The 13,300-nt window shown below is 49.2% G+C and overlaps 1 protein-coding gene across 2 annotated transcripts in view; it reads left to right on the top strand.

The window, feature by feature from the left end:
- The window catches only part of RASSF5 (Ras association domain family member 5), a 79,371-nt gene extending 66,545 nt beyond the window's left edge, over window positions 1-12,826 (top strand). For both annotated transcript variants that reach the window (XM_050762039.1, XM_050762043.1), the window contains 4 exons: window positions 6,781-6,891; window positions 7,912-8,209; window positions 8,733-8,848; window positions 10,378-12,826. In XM_050762039.1, coding sequence (XP_050617996.1) covers window positions 6,781-6,891; window positions 7,912-8,209; window positions 8,733-8,848; window positions 10,378-10,530 — 678 coding nt within the window. In that variant the 3' untranslated portion in view covers window positions 10,531-12,826. The remainder of the gene's footprint in view (window positions 1-6,780; window positions 6,892-7,911; window positions 8,210-8,732; window positions 8,849-10,377) is intronic.
- The last annotated feature ends 474 nt before the right edge of the window (window positions 12,827-13,300 follow it).

Genomic DNA, 13,300 nt, shown 5'->3' with positions numbered 1-13,300 from the left:
ACCAGGACAAAACTGTGATTACCTTTCTCCATGTGGGAATCAAAATGCCAGGGATCTGGTATATTAAGAGAGAGGATGGAGAGATGGCTATAGACTGGAGAAACTGCATTGTGAAACTACACAGAGAAGACAAAACTAGGGCTAATAGTATTCTAGGCAGGGGACTCTGCACAAACAACAGTGTAGAGCCAACTGCTGCCCATGGCCAGGTTCCATAAATAAAGTTGGTTTTGTCTTTGAGACAGGGTCTTGCTCTGTCACCCAGGCTGGAGTGCAGTGGCACAATCATGGCTCACTGCAGCCTTGAACTCCTAGTAGGGGCTCAGGTCATTCTCTCACCTCAGCCTCCTGAGTAGCTGGGACTACAGGTGCACAGGTGCACTTCACCACGCCCAGCTAATTTTTGCATTTTTTTGTAGAGACAAGGTCTCACTATGTTGCCCAGATTGGTCTTGAACTCCTGGGCTCAAGCAATCATCCTGCCTTGGCCTCTCAAAGTGCTGGGATTATAGGTGTGAGCCACCATGCCCAGTAAATAAAGTTTTACTGGAACCCAGTCACTCATCCAGCAGCCGCTTTTGTGCTACAATAGTAGAGTTGAATAGTGGCAACAGACTGCATGGCCTGCAAAACCTAATGTATTTACTGCCTGGCCCTTTACAGAAAAAGTTTGCCAACCACTGGTGCAGAGAAAGGAATGAAAAAACTCTATGGGCTTGTGGCCAGTCAGAAGAAGGACTCAAGGAAAATGAAAACTGAAATTGGCTCAGAGGGGTAGAGCTTTGTTTTCCTGGGATGATAGTCACCATACATGCCTTTGGATAGGTCTGGTGATTTTCAAAACACTTTTGTACCCATTATCTCATTTGATTTTTACCTTCATATAAATCCTGTGAGACAATAAGGGATTTTTATCCCAAATTTATAGATGGAGAAACTGAGGCTTAGAGATTATCTGACTTTCTCAAGATCACATCGTTAGTCATGGGAGTTAGAAGCCAAACACACACTTGTATTCATCCTGCAGGTACTGAACCTCTACTATGGGTCAAGCTGGTCCTGGGATCTGGGACGCCATAGAGGGCAAGACAGGCATGGGTGCTTCTCTCACAGAACTCAGTCTAAATGGAAATCCAAGGCTCACTGCACTGTAATTCCTAAGAGAAATTAAGACCTTTTTTGTCCACTGTAGGCAATAGTGGATCATGGAAGGTTCTTGAGCAAGTATTTCCTATTTGCCTCATGCTCAGAGCCACCAGGCACAGAGAACAAATTGAAGTATGATGTAAGTCATTAAAGAGCTTTAGTCTAGTTGGAAAGAAGACCTGAGACGGATGAGTCTACTTGGAGGTTAATGTAAGTAGCCAGGCGCAGTGGCTCACGCCTATAATCCTGCCACTTTGTGAGGCTGAAGTGAGAGTACTGCTTGAGGCCAGGAGTTTGAGACCAGCCTGGGCAACATAGCAAGGCACCTCATTTCTACAAAAAATAAAAAAATTAGCCAGCAGTGTGGCGCATGCTTGTAGTCCCAGCTACATGGGAGGCTGAGGCAGGAGGATCGCTTGAGCCTAGGAGGTCAAGGCTGCAGTGAGCTGTGATTGCACCAGTGCACTCTCGCCTGGGTGACAGAGCGAGACATCTCAAAAAAAAAGTAAGTGTGTGTGTGTAAGTAGATGCACACTTAAGTGCCAAATAGTACAGTGTTGCCTTTAGACGTAGGTTAGCTTTAACCTCACTGTGGCTCACTTTCCTTGATGGTAAAATGAGCATCATAATAGTATTTTTTTGTGATACATTTGCTTTGATGAAGAAATGAGCTAATACATGCTAAGTGAGTAGAATAATGCATGGTACATATTAGCTGTAGTGAGTCATCATCATCATCATCATCGTCATCATCATTCAGGGCTGGAGTGATCAGGAAAGGCTTGACAAATGAAGCGACTTCTGATGGGCAGACAGGCGTGAGATGATTCAAATCGTGGGCCAGGAGGAGGAAAGACTGACAAATTTAAAAAGAGGGAGAGTGAAATTTTTAACAAAAATGAGGTTTGTGATTTTGGTTAAGAAAAAGTAGGCACGAATGTATATAATAGCTGCAGCACCGCGGGTGGGACACACGTCCTCCTCAGCCCACCCTCATCCTGGGGAACCCCCTCTCATTGCTGCAGCATTCCTGGGTGCCCCGTGCCCACCTGGGAATACCAGAAGTCATGTGACTCACTCAGAGCCTCTCATTAGGTCACTCCCACTCACCAAAATTAAGATTACTTATGTCATTGATTAGAATGCAGAAGTAGGGTTTTGGTGCTGTTGCTTTAGTGATAAAATAAAGAAAAACAGCTTAGGGAAATACTGCTCTGAGTTAGACCCCAGACGACAGGGGTATGGTCCTCCTTATTTTGTTAAGAATATTTAAATGGAAGCATTAGAGAATCACTCAGAGAGGTGTGGGGGGGGGGTCGCTCTGAACCCCTAGCACCCAGCCTCTTTACTTGGCTGCTCCCCAATCACCTCCAGAGCTAAAAGAGGACATCGCCCTTTTCCACAGCGTAGGACATGTGAGCACAAACCTATTTTTCAAGTGCCCTGGACATGCCAAGTGCATTGGGAACAGCTCAGCCATCTGCCACCAATGCCAGCGGCTTAATCGGAGCAGATGAATTCCATGCCAGATGCACCGAGATGTGTGAGCCCCCCAAGAGAGACACCTCACGTGCCAATGTCTATATTTGTTAAATCATAACAGAGTTGCCTATCCTGTCTCTGTCTTGGGCCACCGCAAGAGACAAAACTGTCTGCTTGGTTTCTCGCTTTGTACCCGTGGACAGATCCTTCACTTTGAAGGCTTAAGAATCTGGCAGGTGAATAGAAATCAGAGTCTTTGTCTCATCCTCTGACGATTGCTATAGTATCGATCTCGCTCACATGGCAGATAGTGCCTGTTAGGTAAACCTTTGGGGTGTTCGTGTGTTTCTTGGCGCCAAGTGTTAATTCTGCAGCTGGATGAATACCCTTGAGGTCTGGAATTGTTGTGAGGGGTCTGTCTATTTCAGTTCTTTTCAAATGTTGCTGCGAATTAAAATCAACTGGGAGATTTTTAAAATTCTGATGATGCCCAGACTGCATCCCAGATCAATTAAATCAGAATCTCCAGGGATAAAGCCCAGGCAGCTAAGTTTCTAAAGACCCCCCAGATGATCGCACCGTGCAGACAAATTTAAGAACGACTGGTCTAGATGATACGCCATCTCTTGGGTGGAAAAAGGATCCATGAGCCCTTGTGGCTGTGGCTGGCTGACCTACTTCAGGAGGTGATTCATTTGGTCCTTGGGTCACATCTTGTCTGCCAGATGTTTTTGTGGGCAGCAGCCATCCCAGACCTGGGTGCTGACATTCCATGGCTGTGACATTCATAGTGTTGGCTACACACGGGGCTCCTGGCACTCCCAGACAGAGCTCCCCATCACCAGCCAGAGGGCCAGGCCTCAGAATGGTGAGGTCTGGGCTGCCGTCTTTTGCGTCAGCCCTGGAAGGCAGAGGTGCCTGTGGCCACTTTCGTCACTTCCCCGCGTTTGTGGTGGGAAAGGGAGAGATAGATGGGTCTATCTGCTGAAGAAAAGGGGAACAGGAAGAAGAAACCCTAGACTAAGACAGCTTTGCTTCTCACTGTATTGAAAATCAAGCCTTTGAAAGCCACAGCAGAGCTGCCTTTTCTTACAGGGAAATGGCTCTAGCTTGGTTGGAAACTATGAGAGGAGATCTTTCCGGAGCTTCTACAATTTTCTTTCCATCACTTAATTCTTTTTTATAGACAAGTATGAGAAAGCTATTACCTCCTGAGGAGCAACAGCCTACATGCATCAGAGAGAGAGTGAGTGTATAATGGTAACCAGACAACGGGATCTTTCCAATTGGAAGCTCCCAAAGGGAAGGCGAGATAGGGGTAGGGCCAGGGTCAGGCACATCTGGTCCCACAGACACGTGCTCAGCTGGCAAAGACTGAGGGTAGGGAGCTCTGGGAGCTACCCAAAGGAAGGGATGAGGAATGAGAGGTTTCATTGTGAGAGTCCCGGGTTAATGGACTGACAGTGAATGAAGAGAGTCTGTGAGGCTCACACTACTTGCTACTCACCTCTGGCAAGTGGAGATGGCCAGGGCTGCTTGCCCTTGGGTGGTGTGCAACAGCATCAGTGTTCAGTTCCAGAGACCTGGGAAGGCATGCGGGAGAAGGCTGGGCCCTGCATCCTGGTGGCTGCATCTCAACTCGAGTTAGAAATCCTTCTTTCCCACCTTCACAGGTGACATGGTGCCTCTGGGGCCTGACCTTCTGCTTAGACTCATCTTAGATGAACATTTCACAGATCAGGGAACTTACAGGCTTTGGTTTAATAGCTGCTCATCCCAGCCCTGCAGCATGGAGTTTCAGTGATCATTATGGGCGTGGCAGGCCGGCCCCCTCAGCAAAAGATGCCATCCCTTGGTGGCTACATGTGAATTGAGAAGAACATGGTCCTTAGATGGATTTGATTCCAGTTCCTACTTAGCCTCTTACTAGCAGTGAACCAACCACAGGCATGTTTCTTAAACTGAGCCTCAGTTTTGTAATCTGTGAAATAAGAATGACCTATGTAGTATGTGAGAGAAGGTATGTGAAAGTACCCAGCACAGGCTGTTATTAATAGGTCAGGACCCCTTGGGGAGAGTACAGCGGGAGCAGACAGGCCAGGGAACGATGCCATGATGGAAAGAGGATGTCAGAAGCTGGGCACGGTGGCTCACACCTGTAATGCCAGCACTTTGGGAGGGCAAGGCGGGTGGATCTCTTGAGGTCAGGAGTTCGACACCAGCCTGGCCAATATAGTGAAACCCCGTCTCTACTAAAAATACAAAAATTAGCTGGGCATGGTGGCATGCACCTATAATCCCAGCTACTTGGGAGGCTGAGGCAGGAGAATCGAACCTGGGAGGCAGAGGTTGCAGTGAGCCAAGATCGTGCCACTGCATTCCAGCCTGGGTGACAGAGAGAGATTCCATCTCGAAAAGAAGAGAAAAGAAGAGAAGAGAAAAGAAAAGGAAAGAAAAGAAAAGAAAAGAAAGAAAAGAAAGCAAAGCAAAGAAAAATAAAGCAAAGAAAAGGGGAGGGGAGGAAGGAAGGAAGGAAGGAAGGAAGGAAGGAAGGAAGGAAGGAAGGAAGGAAGGAAGGAAGTCAGCTGTGCTGAGGGGTTGGAGGTGAGAGGCTGGAACCATGCCAGCTCCTCTTGGCAGCTAGAGCCTGACATTGTATTGGTTCTGTGGGATTAGAAAGTGGGAGAAGGAAGTGATGGCAGGTTGTTCAGGATGGCGTGCCTCCCACATGGCTTGCTGAAGGGAGGAAGGTAGGGCAAAGCTCAGTCACGGGTGCCCCGTTGTGTTCCACGGGGTGGTGGTGTGATGTCGCGGCAGCTGTGAAATTCCCCAGCCAAACCCAGACACCCACAGGACAGTGTCAGATGGTGTCAGAGTCATCCCTCTCTGGGCCTCAGTTTCCTCATTTGCCAAAGGAGAATCCTGATCCACCCCAAGTCTGCTACACTTCTAACATCAGGCAAATTCTGGGTGGGTTCTGACCAACCAGTTCCTGCACTCCCAGCCATTCAGGGACAGTGTGAAGATAAAATTGGGAGGTGGGTAACAGTGAACTTGAGAGAGATCCAGAGAACTGACTGAGAGACAGTGGCTTCAACACCAGAATTCACCCCTGTATTCTCTTTACAAGGTGAGGGCCATTGACCTCAATCTCCTCAATTTCATTCTTCACTTATCCTTCCCAGGGAGTGGGCGGAGGAGGGCATCTGGGAACATATGAGAAGAACGAACACATGGTCTCGCAGGAGGAACACAACGGGACAGACTTGGAATTTCTGTTTCGTTCTGTACATACTGACTGTAGGGTGTGAGGCAAGTTGCTAAACTTCTCTTAGTCTCAATAGTCTCACCTGTAAGATGGGATAATAAACTATCCTGCAGATTTCTGGTTTGTGAGAATCAAATGAGAGAATGTATGCCAAGTACTTGGCACAGAGGAGGCCTCGCTAAGTAAATTCTAGGTGTCCCTGTGCCCAGTAGCGGTTTATCTCCTCTGTTATGGTAGACAGCTACAGCCCTTCATCCCTGCCGGTTCACTCATTCATTTGACAAATATTTACTTCTTGCTATGTGAAAAGCACTGTGGCAAGTGATGTGGGGCCTGAGCTGGTCTCCATATGTTCTTGCTCCTTGGGATCTAAGAGAATTCTTGTCTTTCCGATCAGCAGTATATACTGGCACCACGGGTAGATGCCTGTCCCTCCAGCTGTGTTGTTACTTCCTTGAGGAGACAGACCATGGCTTGTATTTCTTTGCATCTCCCATAGCATCAAAGAAGCATCTTTTCCATAGCAGCCCTCCGTAAGCAAATGTGGCTCTGCTCGTTCACCAGATTCATAGTCAGTGCCTGAGTGCCAGACACTTTCACACTTATCTCAAGACAAGCCTGTGCAGTAGGTATTGTTCCCATTTCACAGAGGAGGAGACTGAGGCTTAGAGAAATCTGAGTTACTTCCCCAGGAGGGCTGGCTAGACACTGGCACAGCTGCGATTTGACCTCTCATTGTCTCACTCTGAGTCCGTGCAGTTAGTTCCACTCCGCAGGGCTGGTGCTCACTTCTTGGTTAGAGAGGCTTTGGGGAGGGCGTGGTTGTTCCCTTTCTCACGCTGAGAACCACTACTCATCCACTTCCACTTCTGTGTCTCTCCCAGAATGTCTGCAAACCTGTGGAGGAGACACAGCGCCCACCCACACTGCAGGAGATCAAGCAGAAGATTGACAGCTACAACACGCGAGAGAAGAACTGCCTGGGCATGAAGCTGGTAAGTGCCCGCCTGCCCTCAACCTGGTCCCTGCTCCACCACCCGCTTTGGGTTTGGCACCTCAGACCTCGCTCTAAATTCTGTGGCTACTAAATTCTGTGGCTACTCCCTGGCAGGTCCCTTCCTTTCCTCCGGCCTCCAGAGGCCTCAGGGGTCTGGAAGGCTGATAGCCAGAGCCCTCAGTGGCCTCCATGTGCTTTAGGGAAATAGATCTGACCCTTTCATTTTTTGCTTGTGACTTTGGGAAGCTCTTTTAACTTCTCTGAGCTTCAGTGTAAACTAAGTGATTAAATGATACAAATGACCAAGGGCCCGGTATTGCTTGGCCCCCAGGGATCCAGGACAATGGGACTTAGCTGCTCCCCTTCCTACCCCTTTGACTGTGAGAGAGGGACATACTTTGTCAGACAGAGGAGGGCACCCAACTTAGCACCCGGTTGGGAAAGGCTGTCTTCAATAGGGAGGGGAGAAGGTAGAAAAACACTGCCCCCTGCTGGTGGCTGTCATCAACTGGCTCTTCGGGGTTCAGCCAGATGGAGCACCAGAAAATCCAGTCACAAATGGACCTGGGATTAAGTCTTAAAGGCTGTTTCTTAGTAAAGAGATGCAGGAGGAAATCTAGTGTGCTCGTTCTGCAAGGCCCTCATTATAGAGCCTTCCTGCTTCCTGCCTGGTTCAGGGGTACAAACTAGAGTGGCTACCCCACACCCGCCTCTTACAATGGGGACCCACCAAAGGCAACTGGCTGCAGGAGGTTTGGGGGAGCTGGCCTGAGCCTCCTGGGAGGGAAAGCCACTGCAGCCCCACAGGTCCTCTCTGGTAGCTGGATCCTGAGGGTCTTCTCCCAGCCCACTATGGGGAAAGGGATCTCTGCTCCTTCCTCCAGCTCTCCCAGGTCAGCAGAGGCAGGAAAGAACTCAAGGAGACAGGCGGGTGGTGCTGGGGCAATGGTCCCGAGTGGCAGATATGATCATGCAAGATGGACGGCCCTGACCCCTTATGACATGCCCCCGCTGGCAGAGTGAAGACGGCACCTACACGGGTTTCATCAAAGTGCATCTGAAACTCCGGCGGCCTGTGACGGTGCCTGCTGGGATCCGGCCCCAGTCCATCTATGATGCCATCAAGGAGGTGAACCTGGCAGCCACCACGGACAAGCGGACATCCTTCTACCTGCCCCTAGATGCCATCAAGCAGCTGCACATCAGCAGCACCACCACCGTCAGTGAGGTCATCCAGGGGCTGCTCAAGAAGTTCATGGTTGTGGACAATCCCCAGAAGTTTGCACTTTTTAAGCGGATACACAAGGACGGACAAGGTAGGAGAAAGAGTGCACCCAACCAGACCATTCCCTTCCTACCTGTGTCCAAGCCCACCCACTAAAACTCCTGCCGGCCTTGGGTGGGAGCTGTGGGCTTCTCCTGAGCACCAGGGGTCCAGCTGCCCATGTGGTGTTCAGATCTGTGGAATCCGGGCAGGGAGGAAAGAGCAGCGAGCTTGACAGGGCAGGTCACTGTGTCCCTGACTCTGCATGTGACTTCAGGAAAACCGCACCCTAGGCTCCCATTTCCTGATCTGTGCAATGGGAGGGATCTGCCCCACTGTTCCTAATCTTTCAGGAGATGATGTGAATGGAATCATGCTTTAAACTCTGAGCAGACACCCAACATAAAAGGTTATTGCCCTGTTCATGACTGTCATGTTCATTTCATTAAAAGGCCCCCCTGTGTCTACTTCCGTTTGTATGTAACCCACCTCTACGTTTCCAATCCTTTCCCCAAAGCCTGGGCCCCGCCCTTCTTTTCTGGGATGAGCTCCCAGCCCCCTCTCTTGGTTTGCAGTGCTCTTCCAGAAACTCTCCATTGCCGACCGCCCCCTCTACCTGCGCCTGCTTGCTGGGCCTGACACGGAAGTCCTCAGCTTTGTGCTAAAGGAGAATGAAACTGGAGAGGTGGAGGTAGGTCTGGAACCCTTGTGCAAACCCAGCCCTTAGGGCACCCTGGGTGGGTGCAGGTGGGCATTGTCCTAACTACCCCACATAGGTGGGAGCCACGCAGCAGGGGCAGGAAGATGACTGCTGAGAGATTGAGCAGGGGTGGGTGATGGCCCTGGGGGTCAGTGTTTCAGCCAGGACTCTGAGCACCCTGGGGTAGCATGTTAGGGCCTGTGTGTGGCAAGGCCTGTGGAAAGAAAGGATTTCACGTGCTATATTTCTGAAAACTCAGGGAGAAGGGAGACCAAGAAACTCCCTGTGCTCAGGCACAGGCTGTTTTTGCTTCAAAATGGCCTGAGGCCTACGGAGCTCCATCTCTGGGCTCCACTGGGTATAGACGTTTTTGAGCCATTTGTCCTCCCTTTTCTTGAATACTGACCTCCATCCCCAAGGGGAGCTAACCAGTGTGCAGTCTTGTGGCTTAAACTGGGGTAAAAGAAGGCCGGTGCCACCCATGGCCTGAGAATGACCAACAGGGGAAAGTCTCAGTGTTTGTCACACTGTGTTCAGTGGAGGCCTAGAGTTTTAAGGAGCAGTCTTGGGAGTCACTGTGGAGATTTAGGGATTATGGCAGCTAGGACTCTGTCCCTTCTCCCCATTTCAGCAAGGGCCGCTCTGCTCCCATCTGCTTTCTTTATTGGCATCTGTGCAGAATATGTTTGGAAAAAGTATTCCACGGACTGTATCTGAATGCTGCTGGCCCTGTGTAAAGCTCAGGTGCTTTGGAGTGTGGAGACCTGGGTTCCAGCTCCAGTTCTGCTGCAATAAGCTCTGTGATTGTGATTATACCACCTTCCCTGTGTGGACCCAGGTTTCTCACTTATCCACAGTGAGGACCAAACCAGATAAACCTTAGCACTCTCTTGTGCTCAAAGAGCGTAGGAGTCTCAATTGTTGGCCCCACAGGACTTCTGCTCTCGGGTCAGCCTGACAGAAGTCCAACTTGCCTTCTGCCCTCAGAGGCCAGGTCCTTTAGGGGTAGGCCTAAGCCAATCAGGCTCTCATTATCTGCTCTGCCAGTCATGGGAGGTAGATACCCCAATTTCCCAGCAGATAACAGGCTGAGAAGGGTGGGAAGCTTTGCTCGAAGTCACACCACTGGGGAGAGGTGGAGTCAGGCCCAACCCCGAGTCCACATTCCACTCCTCCACCTGCTTTCTGAGGGTCTGCATGTTGGGAGCCTGGGTGGTTCCAGCATCACTGTCAAGATCTCAGCTGCTACACAGAAACTTAAGATTATTGAGTTTCAGAATAAAAACATGGTTCACAGACTGGCAACTCTTGGTCATGAGATGCCAGCATTTGGAATTTTGCTGCTGCTATGACAGGCATGCAAAGCCCAAGCTTCCCTGATTCAGTGTGTTCAGTAGCGAATTGTGTGTGAATCACAGATGTGAACGGGAAAGGAGAAGGCAGCAGGGCCCCTTGGGTCGTGTCAACTTCTAACCTGTCTCCTCTTGTTTCTTCCCACAAATCTCCCTCTCGCCTCACAGTGGGATGCCTTCTCCATCCCTGAACTTCAGAACTTCCTAACAATCCTGGAAAAAGAGGAGCAGGACAAAATCCAACAAGTGCAAAAGAAGTATGACAAGTTTAGGCAGAAACTGGAGGAGGCCTTAAGAGAATCCCAGGGCAAACCTGGGTAACCGGTCCTGCTTCCTCTCCTCCTGGTGCACTCAGATTTATTTGTATTATTAATTATTATTTTGCAACAGACACTTTTTCTCAGGACACCTCTGGCAGGTGCATTTGTGCCTGCCCAGCAGTTCCAGCTGTGGCAAAAGTCTCTTTCATGGACAAGTGTTTGCACGGGGGTTCAGCTGTGCCCGCCCCCAGGCTGTGCCCCACCACAGACTCTGCCAAGGATCAGAACTCATGTGAAACAAACAGCCGATGTCCTCTCTCGATCTGCAAGCCTTTCACCAACCAAATAGTTGCCTCTCTTGTCACCAGACTGGAACCTCACACCAGCCGGCAAAGGAAGGAAGAAAGGTTTTAGAGCTGTGTGTTCTTTCTCTGGCTTTGATTCTTCTTTGAGTTCTCTTATTTGCCACCTACAGTACCTTTATTTATGAGTGAAAAGTTGTAGCACATTCCTTTTGCAGGTCTGAGCTAAGCCCCTGAAAGCAGGATAATGCTTATAAAAGGACTGTTCCCATGGCCCCAAGGTGCCTGTTGTTCACACTTAAGGGAAGTTTATAAAGCTACTGGCCCCAGATGCTCGGGGTAAGGAGCACCAAAGCTGAGGCTGCCTCAGAGATCTCCAGAGAAGCTGCAGCCTGCCCTGGCCCTGGCTCTGGCCCTGGCCCACATTGCACATGGAAACCCAAAGGCATATATCTGCGTATGTGTGGTACTTAGTCACATCTTTGTCAACAAACTGTTTGTTTTTAAGTTACAAATTTGAATTTAATGTTGTCATCATCCTCATGTGTTTCCCCAAAGGGAAGCCAGCCATTGACCATTTAAAAAGTCTCCTGCTAAGTATGGAAATCAGACAGTAACAGAAAGCCAAAAAGAAATGCAGAGAAACGTGTCCAAGCTGTCTTCAGCCTTCCCCAGCTAGAGAGCAGAGGAGGGCCTGGGCTGCTTGGGTTCCCCATCGGCCTCCAGCACTGCCTCCCTCCTCCCACTGGGACTCTGGGATCTCCAGGTGCTGCCCAAGGAGTTGCCTTGATTACAGAGAGGGGAGCCTCCAATTCGGCCAACTTGGAGTCCTTTCTGTTTTGAAGCATGGGCCAGCCCCAGCACTGTGCTCAGAGAGCCAGTGGGCCTGGCCTCCTCGTTGACCTCAGTGCCTTTTTGTTTTCAGAGAGAAATAGAAGCAGGGCAAGTTTGCCTGCAGCTCTGCTGCTGGCTCCTTCTGCCAGGAAGTGGACAATGGTGGTGGTGTGGGAGACAAGGCCAGGAGAGCCGCATTCAGTATGGGTTGAGGGTCACAGACCTCCCTCCCATCTGGGTGCCTGAGTTTTGACTCCAATCAGTGATACCAGACCACAATGACAGGGAGGATCAGATTCCTGACTCTACATTTGCACTGGCTTCTTGTTTAGGCTGAATCCTAAAATAAATTAGTCAAACAATTCCAACAAGTAGCCAGGACTGCAGAGACACTCCAACGCAGAGGGAGAAGGACTTGTAATTTTCAAAGCAGGGCTGGTTTTCCAATCCAGCCTCTGAGAAACCATTTCTTTGCTATCCTCTGCCTTCCCAAGTCCCTCTTGGGTTGGTTCAAGCCCAAGCTTGTTCGTGTAGCTTCAGAAGTTCCCTCCCTGACCCAGGCTGAGTCCATACTGCCCCTGATCCCAGAAGGAATGCTGACCCCTCGTCGTATAAACTGTGCATAGTCTCCAGAGCTGCAAAGGCAACACGAGCTCGCAACTCTAAGATTTTTGTAAACCACAAAAACCCTGGTTAGCCATCTCATGCTCAGCCTTATCACTTCCCTCCCTTTAAAAACTCTCTCCCTGCTGTATATTAAAAGGAGCAGGTAGAGAGTCATTTTCCTTCATCCTGCATGTCTCTAACATTAATAGAAGGCATGGCTCCTGCTGCAACCGCTGTGAATGCTGCTGAGAACCTCCCTCTATGGGGATGGCTATTTTATTTTTGAGAAGGAAAAAAAAAAAGTCACGTATATATACACATAAAGGCATATAGCTATATATAAAGAGATAAGGGTGTTTATGAAATGAGAAAATTATTGGACAATTCAGACTTTACTAAAGCACAGTTAGACCCAGCCTATGCTGAGGTCTAAACCTCTGAAAAAAGTATAGTATCGAGTACCCCTTCCCTCCCAGAGGTGGGAGTAACTGCTGGTAGTGCCTTCTCTGGTTGTGTTGCTCAGCGTGTAAGTGTTTGTTTCCAGGATATTTTCTTTTTAAATGTCTTTCTTATATGGGTTCTAAAAAAAGTAATAAAAGCCTGTTGCAAAAATGACTCATGTTTGTTAGAAATGTCTCCCTTGAACTTCACCATCTTACATTGGGAGTAGGGGAGAGAGGGTGAGAACGGACATGATCACATGCTTCCTGGTGGAGTCAGATTTTCTTTTGCCATTGAGCAGAGGAATGAAGGCTATTGTTCAAATAATTTGGAGAAAATTGTCCAAATGCGTAGGCGAGAGGGCGCTGCCTGGGTGACCAGCTGTTCCATCTCCGGGGAGCAGGAGAGTCAAGGAGCCTGATTGCAGGCGGAGATGCTGATGTTTGGGAAAGAGGAGGGCCTTCTGGAGCTAAGGGAGATTTGACACCAGGACAGGCTACTGAGCTGAGCCACCATTCTTCTACATCTAGAATTATTTTAAAATAAGGTCGAAACGAATAGATCTTTAAAAGTTTAAGATCACTTCACCTGGAGGAAGGGGGCTAGATGAAATGACCAAAACAGTCCTTTCACTTGAGTTCTCTGACT

The sequence above is a fragment of the Macaca thibetana genome, chromosome 1 (genome assembly GCF_024542745.1).
Source record: "Macaca thibetana thibetana isolate TM-01 chromosome 1, ASM2454274v1, whole genome shotgun sequence".
Classification (NCBI taxonomy): domain Eukaryota; kingdom Metazoa; phylum Chordata; class Mammalia; order Primates; family Cercopithecidae; genus Macaca; species Macaca thibetana.
Note: the sequence above shows the minus strand (reverse complement) of the source record. Positions and strands in the feature narration are given on the sequence as shown.